Here is a 15153-nt window from a genome sequence, read left to right as displayed (position 1 = left end):
TCTTGTCCAATGGACACTAAAAGCATTCGAGAAGGCTACGTCTACATATAAGTTACAAAAAGCATCATGCTAACCTCGTCATTCATAATATTAAGCTAAGATATTATCAAATCAATGACTGGTTCCATAAAACCAACCAACTATTCGCATCTCATATGCAAGCAAGCGGCGGCTAGACATTTCCGCGTTTACTCATCCAGGCATTATTTCATCAAAGACCAGGACGTAGACCATTTTTGTTCTGCAACTTCTTCTTTTCCAATTCATCCCCGCAGAAGCCGGGCACGGCGCGACAGAGGCGCAATCTTGCGAATGATGGGGTCATGAGGGGAAGTTTCGGCAACAGACATGTACAGCGCCTCGAGCCGTTGGCTGAGGATGTCCATGATTCTAGGCACAAGCTCGCGGATATCCGGGTCCTGGTGTCTTGTTAGACTTGGCGCTATCAATGAGTTCAGGTGACTAAACATACCATCGGGTTGACTGTTTGCAGGACCACTTCCAGCCATGTCAGACGCTGCATGATGTTGGTCTGCAGCGACGAAGTCACGGCAACGCCCACAGACAGACTGACAATAGGCGAAAGACTGGTCAGGTAGGAGGGATTCAGGCGCACAAACAGGTTGTCGAACAGGTCGGCCTGCTGGGAGGATTGGAGCCACTACATCACAATTAGCAAAGTCCGTAACATTTTCATGAATAAAGACGCACCTTGACTGAACCCTCTTCGAACCGACCCGCGTTGATCAGTTCAGCAATTTCTTCCAATTCAACTCGCTCAGGAGTTCTCGTGTCGGTAACCGCGGGCGCGACAGGCTGCTGCGGCTGCTGCTGTTGCTGTTGCTGCTGCACTGGTTCCGGCTGGGCCACCGGGGAGGCCAGGGCACGATTGAGTCGCAAAACTTCGCCCTGGAGCTGGGTCTGTGCCGTCGCCATGGAAGAAACAGTCTCAGAGAGTTCTCGCACGAGGGAAGTGAGCTGGTCAATCTTGGCGGCGTCATTCTGACGCTGCAGCTCGAACTGTCTTGCCTGGGCTTGCATCTGCTTCTCCATGGAGCTGGCAACCTTCTCCGCAGACTGCGCAGCAACGTTCCGGATAGCCGGGGCAACGGTGTTGTGAACGGCCTTGGAGACCTCGGTCTCTACCTGGCTAGCCAGCTTCTGGCCCACAGCATCCGACAAGACTCTCATCAAATCGGGGTGCTGGACGGCGCGAGTGACGGCTTCAGGGAGGGCCTGGCGCAGTTCACGGGGAACAACACCTCCGATCTGCTGAGAAATAACGGTGTTGAGTTGCTTACTGACAGCAGCGGTAGTGATGTCGCTCAAAGCAGGCACAACCTCGGTCTGAATGTTGCTCGACACGATGCGAGCCAGATTTTTCTCCACATTGTCAGACAGGGTGCTAGAGACCAAACGCAGGACTTGATCCTGCTTGGCTGCCGAGGCCGCATCCCAGCTACGGCGCTCTTCATCGAAGCGTTGATACAGCCCTTCTACCTCACGGCCAAGGCTTTTGCTGAATTCGGATGACACAGCACTCTGCAAGGTTTCCAGATGCTTACTCAGAACAGCCGCAGAGTCAACAGCCACCAGGCCAGCTCCAGAGGGCGCCGAGGGAGCAGAAGCCGAGACGGGGGTAGGCGCAAGAGATGCCTTCTGTGCATCGCCGTTGGGTTGTTCAGCATTCGCAGGAGTCTGGATAGAGGCAACAAAGTCACCAGTGATGGGCTCAGTTCCAGTTGCAGGCTCCTTGCCCTTGACGGATGGCTCACCCGTTGGGGTGGCAGTCGCAGCACTCTTCTTCTTCTTCTTTTTATCAGCCTTGTCGGTGCTAGTAGCAGTAGTGACAGGCTCCGGCTGTTCTTGGGCAGGCTTTCTTGTCACCAACTTGGTGGGCGACTGAGTACGCAGAGTGCTAGGACCGGCGGCGGCAGGAGCAGCGGCAGCCTCAGTGTTCAGCTCAGGGATCTTCTTGGCGATTTCCTTGACTGCAGGCTTGGTAGGAGTAGGGGCAGAATCACCGTTGACCGAAGGCTCGTCTGCTACATATGTGGGGAAGGTCTGCAGTTCAGCGATGTCGATGAGGCCCTCTTCCAACGCATTGACAGGGCGAATGATCTTGTTGTCCGAGGTCCATCCCAAGTCTTCTTTCTTAATGTTCAAGCACGTCACTCCGCGGGAGTGCATAACGTAGAGTTCGAACAAGCCGTTCTCGTCGCCAGCGCTCTTAGTAACCGGGAGAAGGTCCAAGCTGCGCAGCTGTCCCTTGGAAGCGAAGGAGATCTCGCGGATGCCGCTCATGCATGCGGTCGACTCCGGCTTGGGCAGGCTGCTATCCTTCTCACCCGAGCGCTTGATGAAAGAAGCTTGCGACATAGCCTGCAGGTTGTACCTGGGGGCGGACAGGTGGACGAAATAGATGGAGTTCCGGGTGGGATGTCCAACGACAATGATGCCGGATGCCGGGTGGTAGGCGACACTGCAGATGGCGTCCGACTCGTTCTCATGGGGGAACTTGAGCTCCTGCACAGCCTTGCCCAGCCCAATATCCCAGAGCTGCAGGGTGTGGTTCTGCTTAAGACCCACCAGCACGTAACGAAGCGCCATCGACTTGACATAGGGACGCAGCTTGTCGATAAAGAGCACCGAAGTGGGCCACGACTTCTCGGTAGGGGAACCGGTAACGAAAGTGTTCAATGGAACTCGTACCTCAGCCGGGCCAGGCCCAGCGGTAAAGAAGGCAGGATTGCTAATCGCCTCCCGGATGTCCCAGAAGCGCAGTCGGCCGGTCTTGTCCAGAGAAGCAATGACAGTGTCGTCGTCGCTAAACATGAAGTCCTTGCCGGCCTTGCCGGTCGAGATTTTCAGAGCACGCTCCTTGAAGAACTTCTCAGTGTTGACGACGCGTTGGGGGCCTGCGACACCATAGCTAGGGTTCATAGCAGCCTGTGGCGAAACAACGTAGATATTCTTTCCGCGGCCAATGGCAAAGAAACCAGGATGGCGAGAGCTCCGTTTGGCCCGCGTTTTCAGCTGGCCGCCCGAAGTGTTCTCGTCCGAGGCCGGGAAAGGTGGGAAAATGAGGCTCTCGCTCTCGAGAGCGTCCAGTTCGAAAAGATCTTTATCGGCGCGCGAGATCAAGGCCCAGTAGACTGCACCGCTCACGCCAATACCAAGGAGCGCCTGCTCCTCGGTGCTGCGGCCAGTTACCGCCTGCGAAGTACAGACAGCAACGTTGAACACGCGGTCACGAGCGGAGCGGAACACTTGCTTGTCACTTCCGTCGTCCTGGCGAATTATACGCATGCCTCCATTCTTTGCCAATGCATAGACGATGTAGTCGGAAGTAGCGGACGTCAAAGAGCGATCAAGCTGATCGAAGTCCTTCTTAAGCCGAGCGATGTCCATGATGCCGTCATCCCGCAGAGTTGCAAGTTTCCCAGTGTGGGCCTTGACGATGATGGAGATGAAGGGCTTCAGAGGGAAGTTATGCACGGAGACGACACGCTCTTCCTCCTTCTCAGCGCTGTCCTCCGCGCTCTCCCAGCTGTCGGCCAGCGCATCGCCGCTGCCACTCTGAGAAGTCTCCTTCGCAGCAGCGGACGGGGCGGTGCCTTCGGTTTCTTCCTTGTCGGCCTTGTTGTTGACAGCTTCAGTATCCTCCTTCGCCTCAGCCGCCGTCTCGCGCAGGTGAGAAGCAACAGACGAGATAACTGCCTGAGCGCTCTCTTCCTGAGCTGACGCGATCTGAGACACCTGCTGCTCCGCAGACTTGGAAGCAGCAGTATCCACCTCACGGCTGATTTCCTCCACGAGCTTGTCAACCACTTGCGTAACAGCTTCCTTCTGCTCCTCGGCCAGAACGGGCGATGTGGCGCGTTTATCCTCGGTGGACTCCACGGGGTTGGACGCCGGCGCGTTCTCAGCCTTGGTAGCAATGCTGACCTTCTTGGTCTTCATGATTTCCACGGCTGGGCTCTCACTCCGAGACTTAGGCTGAGGAGACTTGACTCGAGGGGAGGCGGCAGCCAGCTGCTCAAATGGATTGACGTAAGTGAACATCGATTCCTTTCCAGAAGGCTTGTCCAGTTTCCCAGACAGAGGCTCCTCCGGACGGGCAGCCGACTCTCCGACAACCGGACCAGATGGCTGCAGGATGTTTCTCAACTCTGCCTCCGGCACAGGGGACTTGATGGGAGAGACAGTAGATGGAGACTGAGAGACCGGTCTCACAGGACCCTCCGACACGTCCTGAGCGGGCTTGGGGCGGTTCAGCAGACGAAGCAACATCTCCTGAGTATTCTCTGCGGTCGGAGCAGCAGAAGAGGAGCTCTCCGCCACACCGGGACTCGCAGCCGCAGCCCCAAGCTGACCAGGGTGAGTACCCGCCGGTCGAACAGGTGGAGCAGTGGATTGACCCTGTCCAAAGAGCGACGCGACAAGGTCGGACGCAGAGATGTTCCTCGCATGGCCCGACGAAGCCTCTTCCGGAGCAGCAGCACGCGCCTCGGGGTATTTGGGCTGATCGATCCCAGCCATCACCGCAGGCGACTGCTGCTGCTGCTGTTGCTGAGCAGGAGCAGCCGGAGGCTGGTTGAACTTGAGGAGGTTCAACAGGTTGACAGCACGGTCGGGGTTTTGCGGCAAGGGCTGATGATGCGGCTGCCGCTGCGGCTGCTGCTGGGGATAAATGTCCGCACGCGGAGTGGAAACGTTGGGACTAAGGATATCCGAGCCATGATGAGGCGGAGTATTATTAACGGGCGACGGGCTATGGATATTCGACGAGACGGATGGATGACGGTAGCCGTGGTGGTGAAGGTGTTGAGGGTGAGGGTAGCTCTGGCCGTCATAGGGCGGCTGGAACTGTTGCTGTTGCTGGCGGTAAGCAGGCTGGTACTGGCCGGGGTGCTGCTGCTGCTGTTGCTGCATGGGAGCATCATGAGCAGGGGTGCCCGATGGCGAGGGGCGCGGCCTGATGCTGGCCAGAAGGGCCTGAAGATCATTGGGGGTGGACATTTCTGTCGCTCGCCGGGGTGGAAAAGGCGACCTCCAAACGAAATTCAAGCTCCAAAGGTCGTGCGAAGAAGCTCTCTTTCGAGAGACAACAAGCGAGGCAAAGGAAAGAGAACGCGAGAAAAAGGAGCAGGCAGACTCGCGAAGGAGAAAGAAAAAAGGAATGCAAGCAGAACAAGCAAGAAGACCAAAAGGACGGACTGACTATAGTACACAACGAAGGGGGAGAAAGGGGAGAAGGGAAGGAAGAAAGGGAAAAGAGGAAGAGAGAAGAGAAAGCTCGGCGAAGAGCGAGTCGAAGCGAGAAGCGGAAGAAATGAACGGCGGAGAGGTTTTTGTGGCTAATGAAATTGGCAGGCGGTGTGGCTGATGCTCTGTATGGTCAGGTATGGTATGTATGGGAAAAAGGATGAAGGGAAAGGAAAAAAGAATCACGAACCATAAATACTATCATGATCAGTACTAGGTATTATAATCGAGTCATATAATTCACCGACATCAGTTTCACTTACAATTTCAAATTCACACCTCACCAATTAACTGTCCATCCTCGGAAGTGAGGTACCTCGACAACCTTACCGGTACCCTTCCCTTACATTTCCCTCGCCACCATCTCTTACTACTCTTACTGTCACTGTCACCGTCACTCAACCAAACCAAACACTTTATCACCGATCGACATCATTGCCGCAATTCCGTCCCAATACCTACCTACCCTCACCAACCACTATCCCAAACGACCACCGACAAACCCTTCCAAAAACCACAACCAGCACCATGTTCTGTCTCCGGAGGTAAGCAAGCAAGCAAGCAAGCCAACCTAACCCATCCATACCGATGTCTCCAAAATCCATATATACTAAATCAAACACAAAATATAGCTGGCTCCCCCTCCTCTTCATCCCAACAAACGCCTCTCCCCTCTTCATCATCTCCTTCGTGACTCTAACCTACATCCTCCACCGACCCTGCATCTACTGCTCCGCGCTCCTCCTCATCCTCTTCATTTCCTCCTGTCACTGGTCCGACAAATGTTTCTTCGATCTCCGCGGTGACTGGTTCTCTCCGCGATACTCCACCACCACCACATTAGACACCACATCATCATCCTCTGTCAACGAAACCCTCGCCAGCTACGTCTTCGAAACCGTCAACAGCACCACCAAGGCCCTTGCCGGCGCCGTCGTCGAAGAAGCGCAACGCAGACTCGCCCTGAATGGAACGTTAGCCGCGGCGGCGTCGTCGTCGACGGGGACGGTGACGACTTCCGCGCATGATGAGTGGACGGGTATTGGGCTTGAGTGGTTGAGGAGTCTTTTGGGGAGGAGGGAGTGGACGTTGCCGTGTGTGGATGTTAAGGTGAGGTTGTAATTTAGGGGGGGTGTTCACTTATATTTATATACTCTATTGGGTGGGGGAAAAGGAGAGGGGGATGGAGGTAGTGGGTGATGGGGTGTGGGATTTAGATTTATATGGTTTCAGTTTTTGTGGTTTGGTTCTCACTTTTTCCTCACCGTTCATTTCATTTCATTGTCTTGTCTTGTCGTGTCTTGTTTCTTCTTTGTTGAAAGAGATCGGCATTCGCATGTTGTGTATATCTTCTCACTTCTCACTCTCACATCACCACCTCCCCTCATCTCTTCTCTCCTCTCTGCACCCTCTCTCCTGTTCTTCTACTGTTCAAGTCCAAAGTCGAGATGGACGTCCATATAAACATAGAGAAATCGCGGTGGACTTGCAGCTAGCTGCATACATGATGCATATTATATATGTCCTCCTTGAAGAAAGATCTGGTATGGAGTGGGTTCGTGGGAAAATTCTCCGGTGTAACCTGCGGGGCTTTTATGTACATAACTATCTTCTTCTTCCTTGTTCTGTCGTCTGCTGAAACGGATTGTCGTTGATTACTACGCGGTACATATAGTAATCATCTTTTATGTTCATGCTGCCATGTTGGTCATTGTGGAAGTACGGTAGCAATTCTTGGGGTATAGATAGTCATATCATTATCGCCGGTCTCTGCACCCGAGGTCATATTATAGTACTGGTGATATATCAAGCGCGAATCCATACTCTGCTGCAGATGTTGGTAAGGAAAGTAACGTCATCGTACTAATTACAATGCAAATAGGTATCTAGCTGGAAGCAAGAATTAAGCCCAAAGATAGATAGGTACCGGCTGTGATCACATACTCGTCAACAGGGCAAGTAGATCACATCTCACAGTAGATAAAATCAAGTCATAGTCGAAGCATAAAACCACACCACGTCGCATCAAAAACATCATAAAACGTAAAAAGGTATCACAAAAGATGGCGAGAACATAGCCCGTCGTAAACTCCGTGGACGCGTCGAGTATGCGAAGAGCAAAGGGCGGGTATCGAAGCACCGATGTGCAAGGATCGTAGAGAAGTAATATAAACAAGTCGGACATGAGGAGGGAAAGAGGGGAGTATTAATAGGGACGAGGAGCTTTCCGCACTGAGTGCTCTAATGGTATGCACCCCCGGTTGTTATCGGCATAGGCCAATCGTCTTCGGTAATGCTGCTCCAGAAGCTCCATACCGTACCAACTGCCAAAAGAGTAAATAGTGTCTCGAACAATGCGCCGTTGATCTTGCTGCCGGAGGCGTGGCAGAGGTGAACGCTGATCACGTATTCGAAAATTTGTCCGATGGCGAATAACAGGGCGGCAGCAGTCAAGTAGACTATCGACAGGTTAGAATCAGATGCAACAGAGGAAGATCATCCGGAGATAGTTCGTAAACATACTCATTGGTCGAACTTCGCCCAAAATCCGAACAACTAGGACAGCCTCCAACACATAAAACGCGACGAGGCAGATGAGAGGAAAGAGTTGGTACAGCACATAGAGGGCAATGTTGCGATAGTTGTTTGCCTCGGTTGTCGCGAATTCACCGGTCCAATCGAAAGCCGTGTCCAGGGCGATATAGCCCGTACCGATGAAGAGAACCAGGGCGGAGGCAAGGATTAGACCGATTGAGGCCGGGGTACCGTCGTCGAGGAATTGATAGCCCACCACGGCATTTAGAAAAAGAATCCAGCACGTTGCGGTGATTGCAGCGACATGTGCAGCGGAGAAGCCCTATGCATGCTGATTAGACACAGCAATCCGTGTGAGGAGTCGCACCACTAACCTTGCGCACTGCTGCATCCAGAGGGAAGCCGCCCACAGAGAAGATCTCGCAGATTTCAACGACGATAAATGCCAGCAGAAATATTTGCATTTCCCTATTCCAATCAGCACTTTTTCCTCCATATTCCTTGTCCAATCATTTGTCGCGTACCTCCTTCCGACTGCCGCCCGTTTGCGATCCGACCTGAAGAGCAGGAACAGCGATACTAGAATGGAAACGAACGCGAGAAGAATCGAGCCTGTGGAAATTAGCGCTAAGCATTCCACCATGAGCCTGTCTGGTATGCCATACCCAGATTGCTGAGGTAGCGGTTATCGCTGAGTTCGATACCGTGAAGCGGGCATCCTCCGTACGCCTCATTAGGGGGTTGGTTGTTGGAGACAAAGAGCTATCGGAAGCACATGGTCAGCCACATGGAATGTATCAATTGAGCATTGACAGCCGATGACAGGGACAGAAAAAGGCAACTGGGGATAAAGTAAATTGGGGAAGGGAAAACGTACATTGCAGACGGGCAGTGTGGAATCTCGACAAAAGTCCTGCACATGCAGATCATTCACGGTCAGCTTCTTCGATATTCCGGCAGATGTAGACGATAGATCAATCGCAAACCCACGTTGAAATTGCCAAACTGTGTCGAACCCATGGCTAAAGAGGCACAAAGCGCGACACCATGCAACCAAGGTCACGGAGAGTAGGTGTGGTCAGACGGTAGTGGTGGTGGTGGTGGTGGTGATGACGGTGAATAATTCGATCGAGTTCGGCAGACCCACGTCGGTCACGATGGCTCCGCTGCAGATCTGGAATGTGGGAACAAGAGGAGGGCACCAATTATGATTACACAGGAGGGTGATAAGGAGCAATAAGAATTAATTGTTGTAAAAGGGTGGGAAATTCGGCTTGAAACGACGGGAGAAAGAATGGGGCCAACAGGGACAGAGAGTGAGAGAGACAGGCTGCCCACGAAAAGGGAAAAAAAAGAAGAGAAGGAAGAGAGACCAGGGGGAGGGGAGGGCCTGAGAGGCCGGGTTCACAATTCGACGTGCAGTCGGACAGTTGAAAGGAAGCGGGAAAAGGATGGAGCGGATTGATCGGAAGATTGAAAGACGAAAGAGGAACCGAAGGGGAAAGGAAGGGTAAATAATATCAGCAAGTCGAGGGAGACCGAGGGCGTGAGCCAAAGAATCGTGAAAGCGATAATCTCAAACACCGGCGCAGGTGGATGATCTGTAGGGCCGAGTGGGTATGTGTTGTAGTGGTAGTTATGTGTGGGGACGGGAACAAGCAGCGTCGTCGAGTAACAAAGTCATACACAAGCCTAGATGAGACTGTGTGGAAAGATGAACGAACGATCAAGATGAGGTGAGAATACTAATAGAGAGAGAGAAGATAGAGAGACAACGGAACGAGGAGGGGAAGAAGAAGATGATGAAGATGCTGAGCCACGCTGTCCGGGCGAAAAGCGTCGGAAGAAAAGCGAAAGAGAGAGAAAAGGAAAAAGAAGAAGAAGAAGGGGAGGGGAAATGATGGGGAGAGAGAGAGATAGTACTAATTCAGTACACAAGAAAGAGACTAATCAATGTCGAGTCTAGCTTTGCTGTGCTGGAAAACAGAGCGTCGAGGGAAAAAGATGGGATGGTATTAGTTCCAGACTGGCGCGGGTTTAGCGTTGAATGGGAGATCTTTCGGGTGACGATGATAGGCAGTGCGAATCCATCCCACCAGTCAGTCTAAGACTACTAAGACCCAGAAGGAAAGAAAGGCCCGTTGCGCGACGCCATCCACAGCCAACGAATGGCCCCTAAATAAGGCATTGTCCGTCATAAACCAAACCCTGCAGCTGAAGCGCAGCAGATCCAGGAACCAGATAGGCTGGAAAGCGGGAATTACTTCATGCGGCTGGTCAAGGACTGTGTGAACACTGAACAGAGACACAGTTCTATACTAACAACAACAACCCCTGTACTGGAACTTCATCAGAGTTTTGTTCCCCTGTGGAAAACATATCCAGAAATTACACTCCAGGACCATGGATCATGTTCTCCCTTTTCGCCATCCATGGCTCGGGCTTTTCCTGAAATTTATTTTCTCCATTTTTCTTTTCTATTCTGGTTCCGCTCTCAACCCGCGTCTTAGTCCCAGTCATGAATCATGGCAAAAAAAGAAGTCGCTAGTCACTACATACTACTTACGTACTGGGGCTAAGAATAGCAGTTGACAGGCAACATTTTCCTTGGAGCTTGATCGATCTTGCATGAAAATCCGGATGTGAACTGCCGCTGCGATCTTCTTAGGTCTTCCATCCTTCCTATGATGTGTCTTACCCGCGCGGTTCCTTCGCCGAATGACGCCTGCAGGACCTCCCCAGCCACACACATACACACACCCTGTCGGTCAGACATGGTTCAACAACATCTATCCTGTATTCATTCTTACTTATGCTTCCCGGAAACTATCTGATGCTGCATAATGTCGTGTTCTCTTGTAGTAAGATGCATGTCCCGCTTTACAAAGTAAGTAGCTACGTAGCATATCTCACCCAATCTCACTCATCCTAGTGGGACTCACAGCCACTGTGGTGCGCCCTCGGAAGGGTCATCAGCCAGGATCTCTGTCTTGTATCTGTCTGCTCGGCACCCTTGCATCCATACCTTACCTGTGGTATATCCAATTGATCATACTACAAAGGAATCATCTAAAGGGAGGTCCAAAAAGCAACATTGCCCTTCGTAAACTAGTAGATGGAACAATCTGCAGGACGGAGAATGCCGTCAATGCCAAACCATGGTGGGCAGATGATGAAGTCGTCACACCGATTTAGTTTCCCGATATATCGTCGTTGCCTATTGATACCATCATCCACCCACTGCAACAGAGTCCGCAGATCCCATCCTCTGGTCTAGCACACGTCTTCAATCTTCAACTCCTTCCCATCATGCTCTCCCAGATCCAGCTTCAGCGTCCGCCCGAACAACTCCAGCAACATCTCAAAGCACACCTTGGTAATAGCAGGGTCATACCGTCCCTTGCTGAGCTCATCGCGAATAAAGGCATCTATTGAACCCTTGTCAGCGACCACACCCTTCTACTTCCCCCCTTTCCTAAACAGGTTAAAATGAAGAACCTACGTTGAGCCCAAGCCACTTCGTAAAAGCTAAACAAGACTCCCTTGTCATGAAGGGTCTTGCGGATCAAATCCCTTCCCTCGGGCGGAACATGGGTATCGTTCTTTCCAAAAATCTGCGACAACACACGAACAATCCTTCTCGTTAGCACTCCTTTTCATTCCCTCGCGCACGCGAAGCGGACTTGAAATAATGAAAGGGTAGGGGGGGGGGTCCTATCCCACCATGAGCATTTCGCCCTTGATATCCCCCGCCCGGGCCAAACTATCATCATTCTTCCCCAGCCCCAACGTCTTACTATGAATGTCCGTGGCGAAGTAGCACACCGCCGCTTTCACGCGGCTGTCCAACGCGCAGCGATACGCCAGATGTCCACCAAGGCACATACCCGTCGCACCTACACGGCCATTGCACGTGGGGAGTGACAGAAGATAGTCGACGCACAATGAGGCGTCCTCATCGTAAGCCGCGATTTTCTATAATAAAAATCCCTCAGCATGGCCTTGCTCATGTTTCACAACTCAAATTGGAAATAGATATAGTCGACAGAGAATTTACTCACCTTGCTAATCTTCCACTGATTGCCCTTATCCGTATCCTCGGCATCATACTTCAACGGCTCAGGACCTGTGAATTCATGATAACTCGAGGGTGCCGCACAGATGTATCCCTGTCCGGCGATTTGGCGAGCAAATCGCGCGACAGGGCCGGTTACTACATGTATAGGTGTGATCAATAATGATACCTTCTCACCACAGGGAATCCTCCTGGAATTGATTTGTGAGATCGAGCTTGCGATTTACCTTGGTAGATTTCACTAAAGACAACTACACCGGGGAACCGCGCCTTAGGATATCCGGGAATAGTAGGGTGGAACACGTAAATGCCTGAATGGGGAACCAAGTCAGCAATGTTCAATTCGTTGAAAGATTAGTAGACATCGTCAAATGTAGCCGCAGCTACTGGTGGATTATAGGTAAATCTCAAACTCGAACTACTTCTGGGTAACATACGCATAGTTCCACTGCCGTCCGCCTTGGTCGGCACATCGTGGAAAGATTCCTGGATCAACATGGTGGATCAAGATGGCGATTGTCGTAGATAAGACGTAGTACAAAGTTATTCAATATCTGAAGAAGCTCACGACAAGCAACAAATCGTCAATTGAAGTGTTTTATTCTGAATAGAGCGTTATGGCGGGGCTCAGTTGTTGTTGCGATAAGATTCCCGAAGATGGAGGGGTAGTCATGTGATTTGAAGTTGAGGAAGGCATTGGGATGACAATGTGGAAAGCCACCATTATATGAGTAAGTTGTGGTAGGGTGATAAATTGTATTTGGTTGGAGCTGCAGTTTGACCATATAATTGGTATCTGCCTGGTATTAATTAAAATACAGTGAGATGCTTGCTACCTATTGGTCGCAACTAGGTTCGGGAATACATGATGAGTGAAAAGAAAGTTGAACGGAGACGAATGGAGAAGAAAACAAGAAGCACAATCTAATAATGTACATAGAATGTTCATAATCTAACAGGGTAGGGTGAAATGCGATACTCGAGGAATTATCCTCATGCAGAACTAAAATCAAGACATAATGCATGTACTGCAACGTAGTCGAGCCACGACTCGAGCGCATGGATCGAGCAATAAAGAGATTACAACAAGATATGGTAAAATCGGTCAAAAGCAATGAAGCTTGTAAATGGTAAGGCCCTACCTGCACCTTAGACCAGGGGATGTGAAACCCCCAGGTTGCGCTGCGAGGAGTGGGCTGGCGCATCGAGACGCTTAGAAAACATACTAGCCGTGAAAGTCAGCTGTCGGTCTGCATTATCAACACTCGGCAGCGCACTTACCGGGATGAACAGGTAAGGAACCTGTCTCTCGTACTCCCTCCAGGCCTCGCCGTACTTGTTCCGGCAACGCTCGATATCGCGCATAGCACGGTGGGTGATCATGCAGGCAAAGAACAATGGATAGAACCAAGGAAAGGGACTGCTGAACCCAGTGATGAGACCCCAGTTAAGGGCAAAGTACAGGTCACAGGTGTAGTGGATCTTGCGTGCCTTGCCATCTGTAGTATACGAGTTCAGCGCAATGTATGACATGAAAGGTAAAGATATGAGCAGCACTTACACCAGCCGTCGACGAGGATCTTCGAACCATCCTCAGCCGTAATTGTCTTGGGGTTCTTCAGCGTCTGCCAAGGCAGCTGAGGGAAGGTGCTGCGGAACACCATCGTTCCACGCTCCTGTTGGCGGTAACGGTTCTTCTGGCTGTTGGTCGTATCCCACACCCAGTACACAAAGAGGTAGGCAACGTAGAGGAATGTGAGGAAGTAGCGGTTCCAGTGGTACGTGGCCGGGTCGTGGTTGGCCAGGTAGATTGTGCAGTGACAGTAGCTCAGAGGAACACCAGCCAGGTTCCAGAAGATCAGCATGAAACCCCATTTTTCGTAGTACATATCCCTGCATACAAATCAGACTGTGACACACTGTCGCAAGTTTCGGGAAGTACTTACCAAGTTGACACAATGCACTCTTCACCCTTAGAGCAGGCATTCGCGTACAAGAAGTGCGCCATGAGAAGGAAGCCAACTTCTCCAGAGACGTAGCCATAGACCTCATACTGTCTGGCCGCGGCACCCAAGGTAACGAAGAGCAGAATGTACCAGGGAAGGCGAACTTCAAAGAACATCTTAAAGTCCAAGATCCCAAACATTCTGGGGTTGAGCTCGGCACCCATGAAGAAGTCGTAGACATGGTACCCGGTCATGCGATGTTGCGCCCCGCGTGCCAATGCCGAAAAGTAGGCCACGAAAGCAACAAGGAACCCGGAAAGGATAGCGACGCTCATAAGAGGGCCGAACTCGTCAATGATAGTGTACAGCTTGAAGATACCAGTAACATGAAGCAGAGAGGCCAGCACAATGGTGGTGTAGAAGGACCAAACAGCAGAGCAGTAGTAGGGCAGCTGCTTGCCTCCCAAGTGCGGCAGAGGACGACCCATCACAGTGATACCGGGAAGATACAGGTAGCAGATTCCCTCGAAGATGAAGAACACCCAATAAATCGTCCAAGCCTTGAGAGACGGGAAAGCACCTTCGTATACAAAGTGTCCCAGATGCGCAAAGAAGTCCGTCATACTCTGCCCATCGGCGGGGCGAGGAAACTTGCCATCGTAGTAGGTGGCACCAATCCACATGTAGTACATCAGTAGCGGGAATCCGATCATCATGGATGCTACACCGAACGAGCCTCCAAATTCAAAGTGGCCGCTGTAGTCGACTTTGGGGTCCTTCCCCTCTTCCCAACCATCCACAATCCGAGCCTTCTTGACACCAGAATTCTCGGCATGACCATTGGTCGCGAATGGCTTTGACTCTTCCTCCACAGGTTCAGTCTTGATCTTGACAGAAGTGCGTCTCCGGGTTGTCGACTTCGATCCTTCAGCTGTTGAGTCGGAAGGTTCCTCTGACAGTCTGGCGCTGGCGCTGCGGGTTACTCGGCGGCCAGGTGTCTCGATGAAGCCGGGTCGCTCCATTTTCCTAGAGGAATTGATCGACCGGTCAGCCAAAAACAATTACAACAAGCAGAATGAAAGGCTCGCATGCGAAGCGCAATTGGGGTAGACCGAAGATAAGGTAATTCACGACTGGGGTTCCTCACTCGGTCCCTGGTTCATCGTGCCTTCTTGTTCTCTCCCAAGGAACTCTCACTCCCTTGCGCAGTTAAATTGACTTACTTTGGGGTCTTCCCCGTTTGGGATCGAGTGACGGTCATTGTGTGCTGACCATAAGAGGCCTCAGGCCAAGGGTTTTATAATTGATTGAGTATAAGTGTAGGGAAGA

General features: G+C 51.6%; 5 protein-coding genes across 5 annotated transcripts; 1 reads left to right on the top strand and 4 right to left on the bottom strand.

Annotated features, from left to right (window-relative positions):
- Positions 1 to 263: 263 nt before the first annotated feature.
- Positions 264 to 5022, bottom strand: AKAW2_11329S (uncharacterized protein; the record flags this gene model as incomplete). Its single annotated transcript, XM_041683801.1, has 3 exons — positions 264 to 419; positions 473 to 661; positions 712 to 5022. The coding sequence occupies 3 exons, from the start codon at positions 5020 to 5022 to the stop codon at positions 264 to 266; spliced, it is 4656 nt and encodes a 1551-aa protein (XP_041538049.1).
- Positions 5023 to 5796: 774 nt separating this feature from the next.
- AKAW2_11328A (uncharacterized protein) lies at positions 5797 to 6390 on the top strand (the record flags this gene model as incomplete). Its single annotated transcript, XM_041683800.1, has 2 exons — positions 5797 to 5813; positions 5901 to 6390. 2 exons carry the CDS (start codon positions 5797 to 5799, stop codon positions 6388 to 6390), a joined length of 507 nt encoding a protein of 168 aa, XP_041538048.1.
- Positions 6391 to 7509: 1119 nt separating this feature from the next.
- Positions 7510 to 8823, bottom strand: AKAW2_11327S (chitin synthase export chaperone; the record flags this gene model as incomplete). Its single annotated transcript, XM_041683799.1, has 7 exons — positions 7510 to 7727; positions 7792 to 8125; positions 8178 to 8271; positions 8328 to 8415; positions 8469 to 8565; positions 8681 to 8716; positions 8794 to 8823. The coding sequence occupies 7 exons, from the start codon at positions 8821 to 8823 to the stop codon at positions 7510 to 7512; spliced, it is 897 nt and encodes a 298-aa protein (XP_041538047.1).
- Positions 8824 to 11076: 2253 nt separating this feature from the next.
- AKAW2_11326S (dienelactone hydrolase family protein) lies at positions 11077 to 12376 on the bottom strand (the record flags this gene model as incomplete). Its single annotated transcript, XM_041683798.1, has 6 exons — positions 11077 to 11231; positions 11306 to 11417; positions 11527 to 11778; positions 11865 to 12016; positions 12106 to 12189; positions 12316 to 12376. 6 exons carry the CDS (start codon positions 12374 to 12376, stop codon positions 11077 to 11079), a joined length of 816 nt encoding a protein of 271 aa, XP_041538046.1.
- Positions 12377 to 13091: 715 nt separating this feature from the next.
- erg4 (c-24(28) sterol reductase) lies at positions 13092 to 15085 on the bottom strand (the record flags this gene model as incomplete). Its single annotated transcript, XM_041683797.1, has 5 exons — positions 13092 to 13103; positions 13160 to 13377; positions 13440 to 13771; positions 13825 to 14850; positions 15048 to 15085. 5 exons carry the CDS (start codon positions 15083 to 15085, stop codon positions 13092 to 13094), a joined length of 1626 nt encoding a protein of 541 aa, XP_041538045.1.
- Between the last annotated feature and the right edge of the window lie 68 nt (positions 15086 to 15153).

Source organism: Aspergillus luchuensis, chromosome 1 (genome assembly GCF_016861625.1).
Source record: "Aspergillus luchuensis IFO 4308 DNA, chromosome 1, nearly complete sequence".
Taxonomy (NCBI): Eukaryota; Fungi; Ascomycota; class Eurotiomycetes; order Eurotiales; family Aspergillaceae; genus Aspergillus; species Aspergillus luchuensis.
This window is presented reverse-complemented; position numbering and strand designations above follow the sequence as displayed.